This window comes from Miscanthus floridulus, chromosome 2 (genome assembly GCF_019320115.1).
Source record: "Miscanthus floridulus cultivar M001 chromosome 2, ASM1932011v1, whole genome shotgun sequence".
NCBI classification, from domain to species: domain Eukaryota; kingdom Viridiplantae; phylum Streptophyta; class Magnoliopsida; order Poales; family Poaceae; genus Miscanthus; species Miscanthus floridulus.
In genome coordinates, this window is record NC_089581.1 from 33,994,587 (window position 1) to 34,012,741 (window position 18,155).

The 18,155-nt window shown below is 45.6% G+C and overlaps 1 protein-coding gene across 2 annotated transcripts; it reads right to left on the reverse strand.

Annotated features, from left to right (window-relative positions):
* Positions 1-10,149: 10,149 nt before the first annotated feature.
* LOC136521537 (plasma membrane ATPase 1-like) lies at positions 10,150-17,166 on the reverse strand. 2 transcript variants are annotated; one of them, XM_066515292.1, is made up of 21 exons: positions 16,871-17,166; positions 16,054-16,173; positions 15,822-15,920; positions 15,609-15,746; positions 15,369-15,503; positions 15,096-15,275; positions 14,795-15,001; positions 14,572-14,691; positions 14,379-14,498; positions 14,165-14,287; positions 13,967-14,071; positions 13,683-13,827; positions 12,711-12,875; positions 12,367-12,605; positions 12,252-12,284; positions 11,888-11,969; positions 11,617-11,777; positions 11,250-11,435; positions 10,975-11,157; positions 10,714-10,886; positions 10,150-10,413 (listed from the first exon to the last, which is right to left on the reverse strand). In XM_066515292.1, the coding sequence occupies exons 1-21, from the start codon at positions 16,922-16,924 to the stop codon at positions 10,317-10,319; spliced, it is 2,865 nt and encodes a 954-aa protein (XP_066371389.1). In that variant the 5' UTR covers positions 16,925-17,166; the 3' UTR covers positions 10,150-10,316. The 2 variants fall into 2 exon arrangements, with proteins under 2 accessions (XP_066371389.1, XP_066371382.1); XM_066515285.1 differs by having other exon boundaries at positions 12,367-12,875; positions 16,871-17,037; positions 17,112-17,129.
* Positions 17,167-18,155: the final 989 nt, after the last annotated feature.

The window sequence follows — 18,155 nt, forward strand, 5'->3', positions numbered from 1 at the left end:
GGCATAGAGGTCGAGTCGACCATGTTGGAGGCCATCTAGTACCGGCCGTGCTGCTTCCCTCCTTCGAGCCTCATCACGAGGTCGGTATCAAGGGGCTGGGTGGCGGGGTCGAAGTCCTCCCCATGCCGCTCGCGGGCCGCCGAGGCGTAGTCGGTGAGCTTGCTGTGGACGCTCGTGTTGCTGTACGCCTCGGGCCCGTCCTCCGGGTTGTAGACGGTGTCCGGGGCTGTCGCCTTGCCCTTGTGTGCCACCCGAGGATACGTAGATGAGGTTGGCTTCTATGGTCCGCTCCTATCCAAGACAGAATTTCGGCAGCACCTCCCCGCTGTTCTCCCGATACACGTCCTGGCAGGGAGATTGTGTATCAGGAGAACAACGAGGAGGTGGTGCCGAAACTCTATCTCGGACAGGAGTGGGCCACGGAAACCAACCCATCTACGCATCCGCGGGCTGTCCAAAAAACATGGACAATCCGAAACAGGTATGGAATTTGGTATGCAAAGATCTGCATACCAACGACCGTATCTCTTTCGGACGGGAGACGCCTAACTGGGGTTACACGAGATACAAGTATGGAAGATGGGTTATACCTAGGGTGTCGGTGAGGTCAGGCTAGTGGGGCGGTGGCGAGTCGCTGCAGTGGCGAGGCGACGCGGTGCAGGCAGAACCGTAACGCCGACGAAGACGATCGGGGTCGCCGAGTGCCTCCCAACGGTCCTCGTCCTGCAAAGAAAAGGCAAATGGTTAGACTCCATTAAAAATTTCGGCAGCACCTCCCCTGCACGGAGAGGTTCCCAAAACCTGCAGAAAACATTGGCACGAAGGCCAACAACCACATGTATACCAAACATAGGCACGAAGGCCATCAACCACATACATACAACAATAACTACTACTAACACTAAAACTATGAACAACAACTACAACTACTACTGTCACTACGACTTACTAACTAATACTAACACTACTAATTAACTACTACTACTAACACTACTACTTACCAACTAATACTAACATTAGGGCATACCTTGCCAGCGAGAATGCGAAGATCGAGGGCCAGCGACGACAACAAGGATGACCGCTACGGCGTGAAGGTTGACGAACCGAGGTGGCACCTTTCTTCTCCTCTCTTCTCCTCTTCTCCTCTTCTCCCCTTCTCCTTCTCTCCTCCCCTCCTCCTCTCTTCTCCCCTGCCTCCTTCTCCTTCCTCTCCTCCTCCTCCCTTCTCTTTCTTCTTCTTCCTCCTCCCCTTCTTCTCCTTCCTCCTTTCCTTCCTCCTCTTCCTCCTACCTCCTCCTTCCTACTGCGGGCGCATGTGATGATGTCCTGGTTTATGAACACCATACGTGATGACGTCCTCCAAACGTTTTCAAATTTTTACCACCGCATATGCATGTGATATCACGACATCTCGCCAAGTTTCATGATTTTCGGGATTCGTTTGAATTTTATAGAATTAAATAACCACTCGCACGCAAGTTCGCGACGTTGCCCCGCGAGCACGTTGATCGAAATTTGGAGACAGTTCCTAGATTTAGCATAAAGTGACACTAACAAACAAGAATAATATTTTTGGAATGGATCAAAACTATTATTCGATGCACCTGCAGTTCAAACCTACATTTTCCAGAAAATTGCAAGAAAACGAAATAAAGTGAAGAAATATAGCAAACAACAATGAAATTGTGCCAAATTTGAACATGTTGTTCATGGTACAAATACAAATCTAAGAAAAAAAGTTGGTGGCAAAAAACAAAAACAAAAAATTTATTTTGCCGAGTGCCAAGGTTTGGCACTCGGCAAAGTGAATATTTTGCCGAGTGCTAACCCTAGGCACTCGGCAAAGCCAATATTTTGCCGAGTGCTAAACAGAAGGCACTCGGCAAAGAGGACGGCGTTGGGTACCGTTATCCCCGGACGCCTTTTTGCCGAGTGTCTGGCACTGGGCAAAGTTTGGCTTTGCCGAGTGCCTTATTTTGCCGAGTGCCAGACACTCGGCAAAACCCTATTTGCCGAGTGCCAAGTTTCGCCGAGTGCGGCACTCGGCAAAGGTGGCCTTTGCCGAGTGCCTGATATTTGGCACTCGGCAAAGATTTGAGCACTGGACAAAGTCCTGGTTTTCTGTAGTGGTGGTGCTGTTTGCACAAATGAAGACGTTTTAGACCTCTTAACCTTGTTTTGGACGTGAATGCCCCCGCGCCGTCTGTTCGGTTCCGTGCGCCGCTTCACGAGGAGCAGTAAAGTCGCACCGCTTCACGATGTTGCCGTCAGCTGTTCGCTCGCTTGCACAGGGTCTGGGAGCGGATGCACGTGCGCGACGGCCGCTTTCGGCTCCGCGGCGCTGGTGTCACCAGCGCTCTTCGGAAGCCATGCATGGAGGTGGCACCGGACTCCGTCGCGTCGGAGGAGATGGCGCCGCAAGACCTCGAGCAGGACTCCGTCATGTCGGACGCGATGGCGCCGTAGGACCTCGAGCATGACACCGCAGCCACGACGCCGCAGAGCTTTACTCCAGCTAGCGCGCAGCAGGACTTGTGCCAGACTCCTTGCCGCCGGAGTCCTCACTATACGTGTGCCTGAGCACGTTTTGAAGAAGCTGGACGAGCTCTGGAAGATTAAGCAAGATGCAAAGAAATAACAGTAGATAATCGGAGCTCAGATGGAAAAAATCAAGCCACGCACAGTGCCATGCAGGCTGCAGCGATCTGCTCCAGCGAGCGGCAAGGGAAAAAAATCGCGCGGCACAGCCCAAACGCGAGCTCCCAAACACACGGCGCCATGCAAAATTAACGAGCTGTGCAAAATTACCACGCCTGAGAGGAATCGAACAGCGCACCTCCTGCCTCGGGCGCCATGGAAGATACAAAGAAAGATCAGTAAGGTTACATGTCTCATTCATTCAAGGTGCATGCATCTCCTAACTTGCTTCTTCTAATTTGGTCCTAACGACTAACATGCATCTTCTAATTGTTTGATGCAGCAAGACTAGCAATTGCTTCAGCTAGCAAGGACGTTTCACAGGAGATTTGCAATGGCAGCTGATCTTCTTTCTCTATTTTTTCTTTTTACATGTGAGGAATCTTGATCTCGTTGCATCCTTTAACCTTCATGGCTTCCTTCAAAACACTCTGAAGTGTTACAAAAATTATGTTTGCTTTGTGTGGACAATATTCTATGAATGCCTACGAAACATGTGTTGAAGAAATCAATCAACGAGTGGACAATATTAATATGAATGCCTACAAAACATGTGTGAACAATTGATCCATTTACCTGTTGCACTGCTGGAACAAGATCTTATATTGTTTTTGCATTCTTCTTGTATTGAATAGCTTGAATAGCTCGAAAAAAACCCCAAGTCCAGAATGTTAAAATATGGAGAATGGGGTGGTTGACAAATTAGGCGAATGTTAAACCCTTTTTGCTTAGCAGCCTCACAAAAAACAGGATCATTCTCATGTAAATGGGAAGGTGCATTATCTTGTTGTATGAAAATTGGTTTGTTCACATCTTCTCTTGGCCATTTAGCTCGAATGGCGGGCAACACTCTGTTCATCATGAAATCTCTAATCACATCTCTTGTGATGGAAGTTATTGGCTTGATTACTTGTTCTTCACGAAGACGATTCTGACTTCTTCTTATAGTAGTGTCATAAGTGACAAGTGGAAAACAACCAATTTTTCCATCAAAAATACACTCTCCATTCCTAAACCTTGGCCGAGCACAAACACACAAAAATATGAGCCTAGAGATGTAATTCTTGTTCTTACAAGTGCGATGTGGTTCATCTTCCTCGGGTAGCAAGTAATATTTCTCAGATTTTTTAGAGAGGTAAAACTATTTTTCATCAATGAACACAAAGTCAAAAAAAAATGCCTTAAATCTTGGATCACCAAGCAAACCCAGCTCAATCATGTCAACACACCACTTTAACCGAGATCTCTTGTTAGCATCTGTGAGGTATGTGTCGGATACCGTGAGAAGGGGTACCCTAAGCAAGATCCAAAAAACGATTGCTTAGACTTCGTAAAAATCGAAACCAGCTAAACGCTGCTGGCCTCGGCCGATTCTCCGACTCGCCCGAGGCCCATCACCGCGGGCCTCGGCCGATTCTCCGATTCGCCCGAGGCCCCCTCACCACGGGTCTCGGCCGATCCCCCGCCAAAAGCCTCGGCCGGGCCACCGACCCTCCGTCTCGCGCAAGGCGAGCTCGGCAGCACTCCGCTACCTCTTCCTTCTCCCGTTCCTCTGGCAAAACGTCGTGTCGCATCAATTCAGCCAACTGCTGCCCCTGACAACAGCCGCGTGCCCGGCACAGTACAGCAGAATGGCCGATGGGACAGGAGGCAGGACTGGGCAGGGGTTACCCGCCACTGTACTAACCACCGTGCACATGGGTTGACGCCCATGCCTCACTGTGCTGCCAACTCCTACACCGAGGACAACGCGGCATGGGGAGCCACGTCTGGGCTACTGTGGCCTCGGAATCAGTACCCAGGGCCAATAACTCCCCCCAAGGCCTCAGCAGTTTGCTTCAGGGGCTCGACAGCCTGAGGACCCATGTCCGCCAAAGCCCCCCGCGATGGCTTGGCCTCGGCACCTACAGAGCCACAACCCCCTACGACGTCATCACGCGATGGCCTGCACGTCCCCCGGACTGGGCAGGGGTTACCCGTCACTATGCTATCCACCATGCACATGGTTGACACCCATGCCTCACTGTGCTGCCAACTCCTGCTCCGAGGACAACGCAGCATGGGGAGCCACGTCTGGGCTACTGTGGCCTCGGAATCAGTACCCAGGGCCAATAACTCCCCCCAAGGCCTCGACAGTTTGCCTCACGGGCTCGGCAGCCTGAGGGTTCATGACCACCGAGCCCCCCACGATGGCTCGGCCTCGGCATCTGCAGAGCCGCTGTTCCCTACGACGTCATTACACGGTGACCAGCACGTCGCCCGCCATGTCCTGCATCAAGCCGTACTGGAGCCCCACGACGCACAAGATCGAGTATGACCAGCATGTCACTTCCGCACGACAAGGACGGGGCCACTCCATCGACCATACCACAACAGTGGCCGGCTACAGGGCTCGGACACGCCGCCCCATTTACAGAGGCGCTATGTAGCAACCTATGTACGGTCCCGGTCCCCCCTTAGAGTATAAAAGGGAGGGACTGAGGCCATTTCTAAGGAGGAGAACAAGGAGACGAACGCCCCAATAGAACCACACGCTTCCACGCTGCTTGGGAACAACGTCTCAAGCAGTCCGCACCACCCTCGCCGAGACCTGGGGCTAGCTCCCTCTCTCACCTAGCTTGTAACCCCTACTACGAGCACTCAGGTGCAAGGAATACGAGATCGATCTCTCAGACTGGACGTAGGGCCTCGATTGCCCGAACCAGTATAAACCTTGTGTCTCTTTGCATCACCATCCGGGATTAGGGGCACGCAGCACAAATTCACTCGTTGGTTGAGGGACCCCCGGTTCCAAAACACCGACAGTATGGTTTGATGCTACTAGTGTGGCGCCTAAGAAAACCTTTTTTCAAATACCTTTGTATCCGTAATTTGCTCATGTTAAGTTTGCTACACACATATTCTATGGTTATTCTTTGCTTGAGACGAATGTTGCGTAATTGTTCCAAATCAACAGGGACGGCCTTACGGCCACATGTACCCTTCTTTCGACTAGCAACCACAATCAGAATGTTATGAGCAAGTTGGATTTTACCTCGCTTCCATAAGCGCTGAACTGACCGAATGTGTACTCCAAATTGATCAGCAACAAATCTTGTATCTTTCTTGCCTAGTTTCCCATTCTTAATTCTAGCCAACAATGCTTGATACACTTGTGACTTCTTCTATCATGTCTTTCCTTAGATGGTTTACTTCAACGGGAGCAACAACATGTTCTAGTAAAAGAAAAAAACAAGCACATTCAAAATAACAGCATTTTTTACCTAAAAAAATCTAATTGTATCAAAAAATTACCAGCGATGTTTTGTACAAAATCAAAATCAACTGCACTATATTCGTCTAGTGGCAAGTCCAAATCCATTCTGTCAAAAAAGGAAACAATGATATGAGAAACGAAACTAATTTGCTCATATGCTGTGAGTATCAAATCAAATCATATGGAAAAGAAAGTAACAACAGACACATTACCATTGTCATTGTGATCCTCCAATATTGGCTCGTTGAGATTGAAGGCAAGATTGCCGTTGTCATCTTCTTCTATAGGAACGTTGAGATCAAAGCCAAGAAAAAAATCAGCCATTGCACCGTAGATGGAAAGAGAAGAGGTGGAAAGAGAAAAGGTGGAGCACGGTAGATGGAAAGACACCGCTTAAATAGGCATGCTGTAACCCAAACAACGGAGACAAAAACGCGCTAGAAACGATCGCAACAGGGGAAAAAGCGCGCCATGCAGCCTCCGCGCGCCAGGGCAAAAAAAAAAAAAACCGAGCGCATGCAAAAGCCTCGCTGCACTAACCGATTGAGCTGGGGAATTTTCTCGCATGGAATACACCCGCAACCATATTTAATAGGGGCAGACAGGGAAAACTCTACCTTAATTAATTACTTCTTGGTATGATAAATGCTATCCTACACGACTTTCTTTACATGTACTCCCTCCATACTGGTAATTTAAGTCGTTTAGGACAACATTTAGCATACTAAGGAGTAATTAATTAGGGTCTAGTTTTCCTTGTTTGCCTTTATTAAATAGGGTTGCGGGTATCACCTAAACAATAATTTTTAGTAGCTGGAGTGGTAAGCGCGTCACAGCACGAGGCAGGAGGTCCATTGTTTGATCCCTCTCAGGTGTGCTATTTTTTTTAAGGCCTCGGTGATTTTGCATGGCACTGTGCAACTGCATATGGGCGCATTTTTTTTGCCGTTTGCTTGTGTTTGGGCGCGTTTTTTTGCCTTTCGCTCGTGTTTGGGCGCGTTTTTTTTGCCTTCGCGCTCGGAAGGCTGGTGGATTGGCGCTCGTTTGTTTGGGTTAAGAAGACCGGCGACGTTTGGGTTACTTAAGTGCCTATTTAAGTGCCACTCTTCTTCTCTTGTTCATGTACTGAGCTCTTTCATCTACCGTGCAACATATGGCCGATTTATTTCCTGGCTTTGATCTCAACGAGCCTGTACTGGAAGATGACAAGACAATGCCGGGTTCGATTTCAACGAGCCTCCGTTGGAGCATGGCAACAGTAATGCGTCTCTTATTAGTTTCCTTTAGCATACGATTTGATTTGATTCATTTCTTATTACTTTCCTTTTTCATATTCAATCGTCTCTTATATCATTGTTTCCTTTTGGATAGGATTTGACGAACTTGCCACTAGACGAATATGGTGCGATTAATTTCAATTTTGAAGAAAACCTCGCTGGTAAGATAAATTTTATTGCCACTAGACGAGTATGCTGGTAATCAAAATCGTTGGTTGTAATGTGCTTGTTTTTTTAGAAATACAAGATGTTGATGAGGCTCCCGTTGAAGTCGATGGATGAAGGAAAGACATGCCAGAAGAACTCACAAAACTAGTGTATCAAGCTTTGTTGGCTACAAGCAAGAATGGGAAACTAGGCAAGTATGATATGAGAGTAGTTGCTGAACAATTTGGACTCTACATTCGATCTGTTCAGCGCTTGTGGAAGCGAGATAAAATCCCCCTTGCTCAAAACATTCCGATAAATGTTGCTAGTCGAAAGAAGGGTAGAGCAGGCCGTAAGTCAATCCCTGTTGATTTAGAACCATTGCGCAACATTCCTCTCAAGGAAAGAATGACTATAGAAGATGTGTCTAAGAAACTAAACATTAGCAAATGGAAGCTACAAAGATACTTGAAAAAAGGTCTTCTTAGGCGGCACTCAAATAGCATCAAACCACACCTGACAGATGCTAACAAGAAGTCTCGGTTACAGTGGTGTGTTGACATGATTGATCAAGGTAGTTTGCATGATGAACCAAAATTTAAGTGGGGTTTTAACCATGTGTTCATCGATGAAAAATGGTTTTTTCTCACTCAAAAATCAGAGAAGTAATACTTGCTACCCGAGGAAGATGATCCCCATCGCACTTGTAAGAGCAAGAATTATATCCCTAGGCTCATGTTTTTGTGTATTTGTGCTCGGCCACGGTTTAGGAATGGAGTGTGCATTTTTTATGGGAAAATTGGTTGTTTTCCACTTGTTACTTATGAAAATGCTCAAAGAAATAGTAAGAATCGGCTAGCTGGTACCCAAGTTGTCAAGCCCATAACTTCAATCACAAGAGATGTGATTAGAGAGTTCATGATTCATAAAGTGTTGCCTGCCATTCGAGCCAAATGGCCACGTGAAGATGTGAACCAACCAATTTACATACAACAAGATAATGCACATTCCCATTTAGAAGTGAACGATCCAGATTTTTGTGAGGCTGCTAAGCAAGAAGGATTTGACATTCGCCTAATTTGTCAACCACCTAATTCTCCGGATTTGAACATTCTGGATTTGGGTTTTTTTTGAGCTATTCAATCTATTCAGTACAAGAAGCAAGCAAAAACTGTGGAAGATCTAATTCCAACGGTGCAAGAGGTAAATTGATTACTTGTTCAATTGTTTCATTTTTACATTGACAACAGATTTACTCATTGTATTATTTCTTCAACACTTGTAGACATTCCAAGAGCATTGTCCACACAAAGCAAACATAATTTATTTAACACTTCAGAGTGTTTTGAAAGAAACCATGAAGGTTAAAGGATGTAACAAATTCAAGATTCCTCACATGAAAAAGGGAAAATTAGGGAGGGAAGGACGGCTGCCATTGCATATATGTTGTGAGGCGTTGTTGCTAGCTGATGTCATTGCTAGTCTTTCTGCATAAAAGAATTAGACATGTAAGCTTAGGTAGCAATTTAGGAGAGGCATGCATGTTAGGTTGAATGAAGGAGACAGGTAACCTTACCGATTATCTACTGCTCTTTCTGCATCTTGCTTCATCTTCCAGAGCTCGTCTAGCTTCTTCAAAACGTGCTAAGGCACACGTATAGTGCTGCGAGGTCGTAGTCGCTATGAACAAGACCACAACGGGCACACCTCCTGCTAGCGAGGCTGCGATCTAGGCGGCAGCCTTCAATGTCGTGGAGTCCTGCTCGAGGTCCTGCGGCGTCGTGGAGTCCTGCTCGAGGTCCTGCGGCGCCATCTCCGAGCCCGGCGCTACCTCCTCCGACATGACGGAGTCCGGCGCCACCACCTCCTCCGACGTGACGGAGTCCGACGACACCTCCATGGCGCCAGCGAGCTTCATGACACGAGCGAGCGCCGAAGGGAAGGCCAGCGCGCGAGCAAGGAAGCGAACGACGAACTGACTCGGAACACGGAAGGGACGGCAAAAGAAGCGGCGCTATTTACTCCCGTGAGTGAACGAAGGGAACGGCAACCGAAGAGTCCAGGCCTCCGCTAGGGGCATTCGCGTCCAAATCCACGTTATCAAACTTAAAGCGACATCAATTACGCAAATGACGCCGGAGGCTAAAACGACGCGAATTGCCGATACGGAGGGAGTATTTACCTCGGTATAGGATCGGAGCGCCCGCACGGCCTTCTTAGGAGTGGCCGATTCGATGCTACTTGCGTCGGGCAGCGGACCCGGCAGGCAGCAGCGGAGCGCGGACACCCACGGGCGCTGCTCCGGGAATCCGGGATGCCGCTGGACGCTGGTCGCGCGCGGGCAGGCGGGCCGCGGGCGATTGGAGGCTTGGAGCCTTGGAGGCCGAAGGCGCCCAGATGCGTGAGACCAGGACAAGACACCCTGATTGAAACGGGCGCCGAGCGAGACGGCGGCCGTACAGAGGACACCGGCCTGACTTCCGCAAAGGCGCAGCAGAGCGGAGCCGGAAGTTGCAGGCCCTTTCATGGCCCTTGCTGGTTTAAGCGCATCTGAGTATCTCACGGTCACGGAGATGCTGACACTTCTCCAAATTCCAATGGTGTTCACAACTCTAAAGCCCTTGCCCATGAAGAGCACGTTTCATGGTTGGTTGTGCTCCCTGACCTACTATATTACTTTGTATTGTACCAGAAACGAGCATAACAGAACGGCATTGCACCCAGCACAGGTGATTCCCCCACTCCCCAGAAGGCAATACACAGCATGACATAGAGCTGAACTGGCAATATCAGTTCTCATTATGTGCTATATACTATGTTGGTCTGTAAATGGTGCAGTTATGGTATGGCAAGTACAAGCAGGCGACTACCACCTGCTAGAACTAGGTGTTCCTCTGCAGGAAACATATGCCTGTATTTAAGCCAGAGTCATCAGACATTCAGACTGTGTATGACTGCTGGATGGTATCGATGTCCAGGCCCTTGAGCTTCACAACCGACTCCACATGCCCCTTCAGCGTGTGAAGCTCCCTCAGCCTGCAAAGGAACATCATCGAGTCAATGGTTAGCTTACATCAACATTATACATCTGATTTATGTTGACGCTATGTGAGAAGTTCCAAAGAAAGAAAGATGCTTCCCATCTTGCCTGCTAGGCTGCAAGTAACAAAGAATTGGATGCTGTTCTTTTTCCAATTATCTCAGCGGATTATAAATATCCCAAAGCATATGAGAGATCATGGGGGAACACTGATATCAGTGTCTTCTCTTTCCCCAAGCGATACTATCGTATCAGTATTCTTTTGCAGAAGATTATATCCGCGGATTTCATCTTACCTTGCAATCTCAGCCCTGCGTTTCGCCTCTTCCGCCATTTGATTCAGCTCGTTCACCCTTTCAGGGAACAGCTTAGCATCCGGAGGCTGCAGCCCATGGAGCGTCCTCTGCGCATGTGCCCACTTGAGCGCCCTCTCTTCCTTACCAAAGTTCTTCTTCCTTGTAAATGCAATCTGCAAAACCAGCAAATTAGCGACACGTGCATGAAATTCACTCAAACAGATATTTTGATGTGCACGACAAACGAGCAGTTTATGTTACCCTTTGCTCAATGACAAGATCCCATGCTTTCCCACTCAGAGCGTATCGGATGAGGAACTTGAGGATGTCGAGTGGGAAGTAAAAGACGAGATTGTAGAGCCACACCACACCAGCCCAGCCCCATCCAATGCCTTTGATTGAAGTGAATCCCCAGTTAGCGTATACAGCTATCAATGTAGCTATCTGCATTCAAAGAGAAGAACTTGGTCAATGGGACTTATTACAGTAACTGATTTTTTGTTGAGGGTTACAGAGCAAAAGTTCAGAGAGTATACCAGCTGCGCGACCAAGAAAGCAAACACTAATAGAAAGCCAGGGCGCTCAACAAATGACCAGCTGCGAGACCTTGTCACGAAGATGAGAGCCTGACTGATGGTGCTGACTTGGAGATATACAGCAGAGGCAAGTTTCTGGTAATCATCTTGAGCTGTCTTCTCAAGGCTTTCAACGTGAAAGATCCTCTAAAATACCATTGAACAGTAAGAGTCAATGTTTGTCTCAGAACCAGTCACGAAACTCAATGCTGTACTACTAGCTTCATAGGCCGTTTTGTTATCAAAATGTTTAAAGGAGATTGCAAAGTCATACAGGATATTCAAATAGAACAGGAAAAGTATGCTCTGGCATTTTTATGATCCTTACAGGGAAAAAGTTTGTCTTATATGCAGCCCAGAAGAAGATGACAGTCATCACTGCCAGGTATCCACCAAGCACAATTCCAGTTGTGAAAATCTCAGCCAGCTTCCAGCTGTCAGGTAGAGGGGAAGGCTTTACTCGATCCTTTGATATGGTCATTATGGTACCTGTTGATACCAGAAAATGGTTGAGGTGAAAATGAAAAATGATGTTTGCTACTTTCCACCATCATATTGTGATAGACAACAGGGATGAAAGGAACAAGAAAGGGATGTACCGTCATTTAGAATTGCAATAATAAGGACCATAAATGGTGGGAAATCGAACTCCCATATGAGGGCGAGTAGCATGAATCCTAGCTGTTAAACATTGAGCAACCAAATGCATTAATCCCAGATTATTCACAAAATTTTAAGGATCAAGACGAATCTAATTAAATATGTGGTTCTAATTAACTTGCTGCATAACATTAACAACTAAACCTGATTAAGAAGTTAACAACCAAAATAAGTACTCAAATAAGCACACAAACATATTTCATGCATGTATGCAACAGCAAGACACAAAAACAATGTAACCAAAGGAGGCCTATAAACTTGGACAACTTCTAGTTCAAAAGAACATGTGTCAAGAAAACATACCACGATACGTATTGTAATGGAGACAGCATAGATCTGCAAACATGAAGGTGGATTAGAAAAAAAATAACATTTTTCTTTCTGAAAAGCTATTTCAGTAGGTTTCCTTCTGACATACAGTGTAGTTCTTCATCCGCTGGAAAATCGCTCGGCTGGTAAGAACAGCGCTAATTATTACACTTAGACCAGGTTCTGTTAGGACAATATCAGAAGCACTCCTGGCTGCATCAGTGGCATCAGCAACTGCTATACCAATATCAGCTTTCTTTAGGGCCGGAGCATCATTTACTCCATCACCAGTCATTCCACAAATGTGTTTTCGTGCTTGCAGACGTTTTACAATCTCATATTTGTGCTCTGAAAAAGAGGAAAAAGAAACACTTAACCTGTCGTCATGCTTTTTTTCCCCATTATCTACACTGGATCCCCCCACCCCCACCCCGCTACTGAATTGAAACATACCGGGGAATACGCCAGCAAAACCATCTGCTTTCTCAATTAAATCGTCAACAGGTAAAGCAGCAATAGACTCATCCTTGTTCTGTCCCAGCAAAGCAGAGGAAGGGTACATGTTAGTACCCATGCCTAACCGACGTCCTGTTTCCTTCCCAATTGCTAGCTGATCACCTGGCAATAAGAAAATAAGTTAGATCTACATCAGATGATTATATTGAGAATAAAGATTCAATGTACATCCAATGAAACATCTAGTACTACGGCTCATTTTAGTTTTACAATTCCCTATTCACAGCATAACTAACAGAGAGAAATGTTATACACATAGTATCAGCTTGTAAGCACATGGTTATGCAATTAAGAACACTATTCAGTGGCAACCACCTCTTTGGCGGAATTGTGAAAAAAAAACTCCCAGAAAAATCTAAAATTTCTAAATCACACATTACAGAGTTTCTCCGTACTCATGCAACTACATATGTGATGTGATTTTCCTTTTCAGAACTTTTAGAAGCTATACATGTTCTTTTTCTGAAGGAGTTTTCACAATTTCACCGAAGCCATGGTTTCCACTGAACAAACACATGTGGGACTTCTCTACTGGTGATTTTTAGAATCTAAACAGTAAAACCTTTCACAAACCACTGATAATATTGGCACAAGTTTGCGAAAGGAAACCTGAATACACACACAACCTTGATTCAGAAAGTAGGGACATTGCAAAACAAAATGATGCATGGCTATGATGTCCCAATAATGCCACTGAATACAGAAGAGTAGTCGATCATTTCATTTTTCTCATAATTAAACTACATCAGAACCATGTATTTGTCATTGACAAATTGCAGTCATGTAGACCTGTGGTGTCTGTTCTGGTAGATCTGGATCATTATGATGCCTGGATCATCTTTGCAGAACAAATGGATCTAGACCACCCTCTGTGGATTGTCGGAAATGAGGGAAAAACAAAAGGTGTACCTGTGATCATTTTCACATTAACACCAAGGTTCAGTGCCCTTTGTATTGTTTCTGCACTGTCATGCCTTGGAGGATCAAAGAGTGGCATAAGAGCAACGAAATGCCATGGCCCACCAGGACTCTCTTTCCTTCCATCTGGAACTTCCTACATGACATAAGAGAACCACCACCATCAGAACAAACGTAACCATAAAATAATTATTGATTACTACCTAGTCTACAGTTAGCTTAGATTCTGCAATGTTTAAGCATACTCTGAATGGCTATCCTTCTAGTTCACCCACCTGATATGCTACAGCAAGTGATCTAAGTCCACTCTCAGCAAACTTGTCAATTACAGCATGAACTCTTCGTTCTATCTCTGACTTATTGTAGGCGAGGTTGAGAATCTGCATGTCATTTGTTGATCAATGAGACCTTGCTATAAAGAGCCAAATCAAGCAATGCTTTTGAAGCTATGTTGCAATCCAGTTTCTTAATACCTGCTCTGGCGCACCTTTACTAACACGGTACATCTTCCCATCACTGTCAATGTATGTCAAGGCAGTTCTTTTGTCGGTAGGATTAAATGGAAGGAAATGAACCTCTTGAATACCAGCACGGGCCTGTGGGAAATATTGTTAGATGTTCATATCACCAAACAAACAGGACAGGTGTAGGTATACCTATTCCATTCCTGTTCAAAAAGTATTATACCTCTTTTGGATCAGCTAGCATCCCAACTATTGCAGTATCAATAGCATCTTGATTTTCTATTCGGGATGCTCTAGCAGCCATCAGAATTACTTGGTCTTGAGTCACCCCCCTTTCAAAAACCTGAACCGAGCATATATAAGTAAGTGTTTTAAGGTCAGATATGAATGACCAATGATGGTTGTTCAAGTCTAACCTCAATGAGGTTCTTGTCCACTGTGAGTTTATTCAGAGTCAGAGTTCCAGTTTTGTCACTACAAAGTACATCCATACCAGCCATCTCTTCAATTGCAGTCATTCTTTTTGTTATAGCTCCCTGCAGGAAAAAAACAAAATGCCATTAATTATATAAAATAGAAGTTTTGGGCCTTCTGTCCTGGTCATCACTTGGTTAACACTATCATCAAAGAGATGTAAACCTGTTGAGCCAAGCGATGGGACCCAATTGCCATGGTCACAGACAAAACTGTAGGCATTGCTATGGGAATGCCTCCAATGAGGAGGACCAAAAGATTGTCAATCCCAGGACGATACACCCTATGCTGGATAGGGTACATGACAATTATCTCAACGAACATCCCCACAGCAATTGAGCAAATACAAAAGTTCCCAATGGCTGTCAAGACCTGCATCAATCACATGACAATGAACACAATAATTTAGTGATGATTTGAACAGATGACAGCAGGCATGAGTGTATGTGGAAATTCTGAATCCTGCCTTCTGGAAATGGCCAACTTGATTTGTGGAGTTGACAAGATGTGCAGCCTTCCCAAAGAAAGTGTGGACACCAGTTGCTATGACAACAGCCTCAATCTCACCCTGCTTGACAGTTGAACCAGAGTAGACACCATCACCAGGACCTTTGGTGACTGGCAATGATTCTCCAGTTAGAGCAGACTACAATAAGAGACGAGACAAAATGTGAGATCAAGAGACCCAATAGGATCAAATACAGTGTGGAAGTGACTAAATGTCAAAGACATAAAGAACCTGATCGATCTTCAAGGGATCTCCATCAAGGAGCCGAGCATCTGCAGGAATGATATCTCCAAGTTTAATGCTGATTATGTCCCCAGGCACAAGGATGGCTGCCTCTTCCTCGGCCCAATTGCCATCACGAAGCACCTATTCACCAGCAAGAAACATTAGTTCCAATTTCAAATAGGCACCGCAAAGATGATACATGGAAAGCACAGGGAAATGTCACGAACTAAGTGGATAACTAAGGACCTTGGCTTTTGGTGCAAGGCGGGCCATAAGTGGCGCAGCAGCATTCCCCGCATTATTTTCCTCAATGAAACTGATAGTTGAGTTGATAAGCAGCAGTGTGATGATACCAACGAAATCCTGCCAGTCTGGTGGCTTCCCCTGATGACAACGAATATATTATCGCCAGTCAAATACAACAACAAACTTAATTGGATTCCTTATCATATTTCTTACCCCACCATTGGCCAGTGCGATGGCCATAATAGCTGCAGCCTCCATGACCCATGACAATGGGTTCCACATGAATCCCAGAAACTTGAGAAATTTGCTCTCCTGCAGCCATGAACAGTCTAACTGAATGAGACATATGAACATATAGAAGTGAATAACCATAGTAATCAAGCGGACAATCAGGAAGAACAGAATCTTTCCCAAGAAATAACCAAAGGGACTAGAAAAACCTGACCTCCTCCTCTTCGAGCTTGTTGGGGCCAAATAGTTGCAGGCGCTGCTGCGCCTGCTCTGAAGTGAGCCCCCCACGGCTGCATCTCAGATTCTCAAAAACTTCCTCAAGTTGGATGTTCTCCTGCAAAATAATTGTAATAAGAGCTTTCCTTTTCATCCAATTTGATTACCATGACGCACATCAAAACAAAAGAGAGAAAGTAAAATGCTAGTTTATACTTGCCCGTGTGCAACCAAACCAAGGTTCCAAGGTATGATTTCCGATAGAACAAAACTCTACGCATATTAGTAAAAAGATACAAAAAAAATGGCATGACAAAGGGAATTAAAGCAAAACGTCAACAATCAACATATTCATACAAGCAAAGGGACATCATGATCAGGAAGAGAGGTGGAAAAGAAAGACGCAACTTATTCATACAAGCAAAGGGATGTCAAGATCAGAACGTGAAGCAAGAACACGGAAGCCTAAAATTAGTCAGCGCAATAAAGAACCTAATTACAGGTTCGCCACCTAGAATTCTGACATTTTACAAATATTAAACAAGAAACCATCCCGATTCCGCCACCCGACGCATCAGCAGAACAAGAATTAGCAACCCAAGCCTCTTACATTTACAGGCACACCATCAATCAAGCAACGAAGCACTAACGCATGAATCCGAGAACATAGTATAACAGAAGGATTGTACACCAACGCAAATAAGCAAGACACGAAACACCCCCCGTGCTACTGCTAATCCAAGAACCAACATACATATGAGCCTTGCCCGCACAGTACGCCACAACCCCAAGAACAGCTGAGCCAGTGTATTTACCAAGTCGACGGCCTCCTTGAGGACGGCGTCCAGGGTCCCCTCCTTGTCGGCCATGGAGGCACCCCTCTGATCTCCCCCGCACCAGCGACTCCCTCTGACGGTCTGCCCTCTGCACTCTGCTCGGCTGCTCCTCCGCCTTCTGTACTTTTATGCGGGAATGCGGGATTCTAGAGCATTGTAAATGTAAATGGAGCGGTTCTCTGTGCACATTGAGAGAGTGTGTATGAGTGACGACTGAAACCTCTGGAGCGGCGGATAGCAGCTGGAGTAGAGAGTGGGACTTCCACGCGGCGCGCAAGAGACAGCTCGAGAAGAAGAGAAGAAGGCGGAAGAAAGCAACAAAAAATGGATTTTGGAAAAAAAAAAGTATTTTAATAAGGACATGTGCAGAAGGGTAGGTAAAGCAAGAATCGGGTTGGAGAAAAGTGGTTTTACGCTGCGATAGGATCTTCTGCGGCCTTTTTACGCTGCTGGTTGGCTTTACAGCTCAGGTGCCGTTTGGATTCAGAGAAATGAAGGCCATGAAATGAGACACGAGGGTTGGGACAGATTTCATCCTATGTTTATACATATAGGATTTGCAAAATAGTAATAGTTTGGGAAAGGAAAATGAGAGCTTCTTTTCTTACCAATTTATTCTCGATGGAAGAGGTGAGTTATCATGGAATAGGGTAGGCAATTACAAAAATACCCTCAATGCTTTATGAAACTCATATTTTCAACGGAGTTAAATGCACGAGTGGTCTATAGACTTGTCCAGGGATGTTATATAGATCTATGAATTTTGAAAATACATTTTAGATTTTAAACTTGTTATAAGTGGTGCGCCGCAGTGGTCAGTATGGTCCAAAGATAGATCTTCAGTGCACCATTTTACGAATTTAGAGAGTGCGGTGCACAACTTAACGAGTTTAGAGATCCAGAAATATATTTTCAAAGCTCATGGACTTGACTGACATCACTTGACATGTTTAGAAGCTGCTTCAACAAGAGCACTATTATAATAACATCACATATTCGTGACCCAAACCTATTTCAAAGAAAAGGAGTGATATAGCTCTAACATATCTTCCCGGACGTTGAAAATGGCTCGTCCAGGCAGTCACGAAGGCGCAAGTTCACCTCCTAGGTCGCACTGCTACGTCGGTTTTGGTTGTTTTCCACTTATGTAATATCGAAACTAGAGGTCTTTTTCCTAGGATGGTCCAGCTACAGCTGTTTAGGTCGATCTCCTTCGGTGCTCGATAGAGACGCATTGTCTGTATATTTAAACTCTTCTTCTTAA

Coding starts and splice junctions, on each gene's coding strand:
- LOC136521537 (XM_066515285.1), bottom strand. CDS start 16,924: ATGGCCGACAAGGAGGGGACCCTGGACGCCGTCCTCAAGGAGGCCGTC. Junction 14,072..14,164: donor GTAAAGGTGCGCCAGAGCAG/GTATTAAGAAAC, acceptor AATGACATGCAG/ATTCTCAACCTCGCCTACAA. Junction 11,970..12,251: donor CCATTACAATACGTATCGTG/GTATGTTTTCTT, acceptor AATGTTTAACAG/CTAGGATTCATGCTACTCGC.